Source organism: Austrofundulus limnaeus, unplaced genomic scaffold (genome assembly GCF_001266775.1).
Source record: "Austrofundulus limnaeus strain Quisiro unplaced genomic scaffold, Austrofundulus_limnaeus-1.0 Scaffold465, whole genome shotgun sequence".
Classification (NCBI taxonomy): Eukaryota; Metazoa; Chordata; class Actinopteri; order Cyprinodontiformes; family Rivulidae; genus Austrofundulus; species Austrofundulus limnaeus.
Window position 1 is genome coordinate 52,440 of NW_013952867.1, and position 2,572 is coordinate 55,011.

General features: G+C 42.4%; 1 protein-coding gene across 1 annotated transcript in view; it reads left to right on the plus strand.

The window, feature by feature from the left end:
• The first annotated feature begins 1,075 nt into the window (after positions 1-1,075).
• The window catches only part of LOC106529786 (tyrosine-protein kinase SRK2), a 20,141-nt gene continuing 18,644 nt past the window's right edge, over positions 1,076-2,572 (plus strand). Inside the window, exon 1 of the mRNA XM_014025290.1 lies at positions 1,076-1,631. Coding sequence (XP_013880744.1) covers positions 1,147-1,631 — 485 coding nt within the window. The 5' untranslated portion in view covers positions 1,076-1,146. The remainder of the gene's footprint in view (positions 1,632-2,572) is intronic.

Sequence of the window (2,572 nt, forward strand, 5' to 3'; positions counted from 1 at the left end):
AAGGAGTCCCTTAAACCGTGGTTTCTCAAACTTATTACAGCAGTTGTTCCCGATTTTTCCTCCTCAACGCCTCCCTTTTCTTACTTCCAAGCCAAACGGAGCCACCACCCCAAAATAAGAAAAAAATAACCTTGGTCACTCCCCARGCTACGAAAAACACAAGGATTGTTGTCGGTCCTCCGTACTGAAGAGTGGTGGCATAAAGTGCTCCAGTGCCAGACGATTACACGATATCAAACATATAAATGATCACAGTTTGTTCTTCTGCGTTTAAAATGTGGACAAATAAAGACGTCACTCTTCAACCAACGGGTCTGTCTGTTGGAGATTAGTCAGCATAATGCTCCACTGATTTTACAATTWTATCCACTTGTTGAGCTGGAACTTATTAAACTAGTTTGGTTCAAACTACTTGGCATGATGACTTAAATTTACGAGTGTTTTGCAGTAGATTTACAAACTAGTTCAAAGTAGCATATTAAATAAAATGAGTCCTTTTAAAGTAAAGACATGATAATTTGTTGTAAAAATGAAATAATGATCAAGGCAATACATACTGAACCCAAAAATCTGTTTTTTTTTTCAGTGTACAAGTCACGTTTCAATAAAGCTGACTTTTAAATATGTCCTGGGAGTATTCTGTAAAGTGGAATAATTTTGGTAGGGATCAGGATAATAAAGCTGAACTGGCAACTAAATGATGAAAAGTTTTCTGTTTATTGATCAAAGTTTCAAAGATTTAAATGTGTAGTGTCTGCAGTATGATCTTTATTACAAGTGTGTTGATATGGGATGAACAAAAACTCTGGTTGTGATCTTTTATTACATTATTATTTCTAACAAGAGCAGCCACCGCATTTTGTAACAATCACCACAAAATATAATAATGTTATTATAACAAATTGTGTTCTATTATTACACATTGTGATGTTATTACAGTATGCACTCGTCCAACAGGTGCAGGCATTCCTTCCTCCTCAGCTTCAAACCTGCCCGTCCACTCAGAGCTCACACTGCACGCACAAACACTTCCTGCTGAACACTGTGTGCTGGGACCAGAACCGGCACAGTCCCAGACTGGATCTTGTGCTGGGAGCAGCAGGAGGAAGCTGAAGGATTTCTGGCTGGGATTCAGGATCAAGGATCATGGAGACCCAAAAGAAGTTTTCTTTGGATTTTGTGTTGTTTCGTTGTTGTACTAAAAACTCTAAACACAGACCTCCGAGCAGCACCTCATCGACAGAAGACCACCCTGGACTCAAGTCTTCACCAGAGTCAGTCTACACTAAGATCAGTAAGTTATCATCAGAACCAGACCCCTCACCATCAGAACCAGACCCTGTAGCCAGACCTTCACCATCAGAACCGGACCCCTCACCATCAGAACCAGACCCTGTAGCCAGGCCTTCACCATCAGAACCAGACCCCTCACCATCAGAACCAGACCCTGTAACCAGACCTTCACCATCAGAACCGGACCCCTCACCATCAGAACCGGACCTTGTAGCCAGACCCTCACCATCAGAACCAGACCCTGTAGCCAGACCTTCACCATCAGAACCGGACCCCTCACCATCAGAACCGGACCTTGTAGTCAGACCCTCACCACCAGAAAGGCTTGAAGCAGAACCGTAAGTACTGTTGTTGTTTTTGTTGTTGACAATCAGCTGTTTTAAGATAAGATAAGATAAGATAAGATAAGATAAGATAAGATAAGATAAGATAAGATAAGATAAGATAAGATAAGATACGATACAATACGATACGAGAAGATACGAGAAGATAAGATAAGATACGATATGATACGATAAAACTTTATTGATCCCACAGTGGGGAAATTTGAACATTACAGCAGCTCAAAACAGTAGAGTTGCAGTAACAGGCTGCCGTGGCGCCAACTTAGAAACAAAGAAAAACTGAAAAACACACAAAGGAAGGGAAGGTGAGGAAAAAAACAAAAACATCATATTATATCAACACTGTGACACACTGTGGTGTTTATGAAAAAAAAAAAACCTCTGTATAGAGCAAGTTTATTAGCCAGAGGAGTGAGTGAGTTTAGGGGGGCCCAAAGAATCCAGTCCCCAAAACCAGCGCAGCCATAGTTCAGAAATATTGATGGAYACTGTTCATTTCTGTGCAGCTTACAGCCTGCTCAGGAAAGCAGATTAGACGGGTGAGAGGAGGGGGGAAGGTGGGGGGCAGAGCCTTGTCGACATAATCCAGCCTGGAAGAATTTAGTCAACAGATCAAGGKTGTTGTCGGGGAGATCCAGATTCTGTAATCAGTTGTTTTGGGAACAGAAAGAGGCTGGCAGARGARAACAATTTTCCATCTGCTTTAGAGTTCCTGCTGYTGGATCTCAAGGTGGCGATTCCAATCAGACAAAATGTTGTGGATAAATTCCGCCGAGCCAAATCTGTCAGCTTCCTACCAGATCAATTCCATCTGGCCAGCAAAGTCCATGGACCACAGCCGGCCCGCGACCCTCAATAGAGTCCAGCTCGCTCAAGGCAAAATGTCCGAGTTCTGATAGAATATGGCCAACCATCAAACTGGTCAGTCAGCCAGG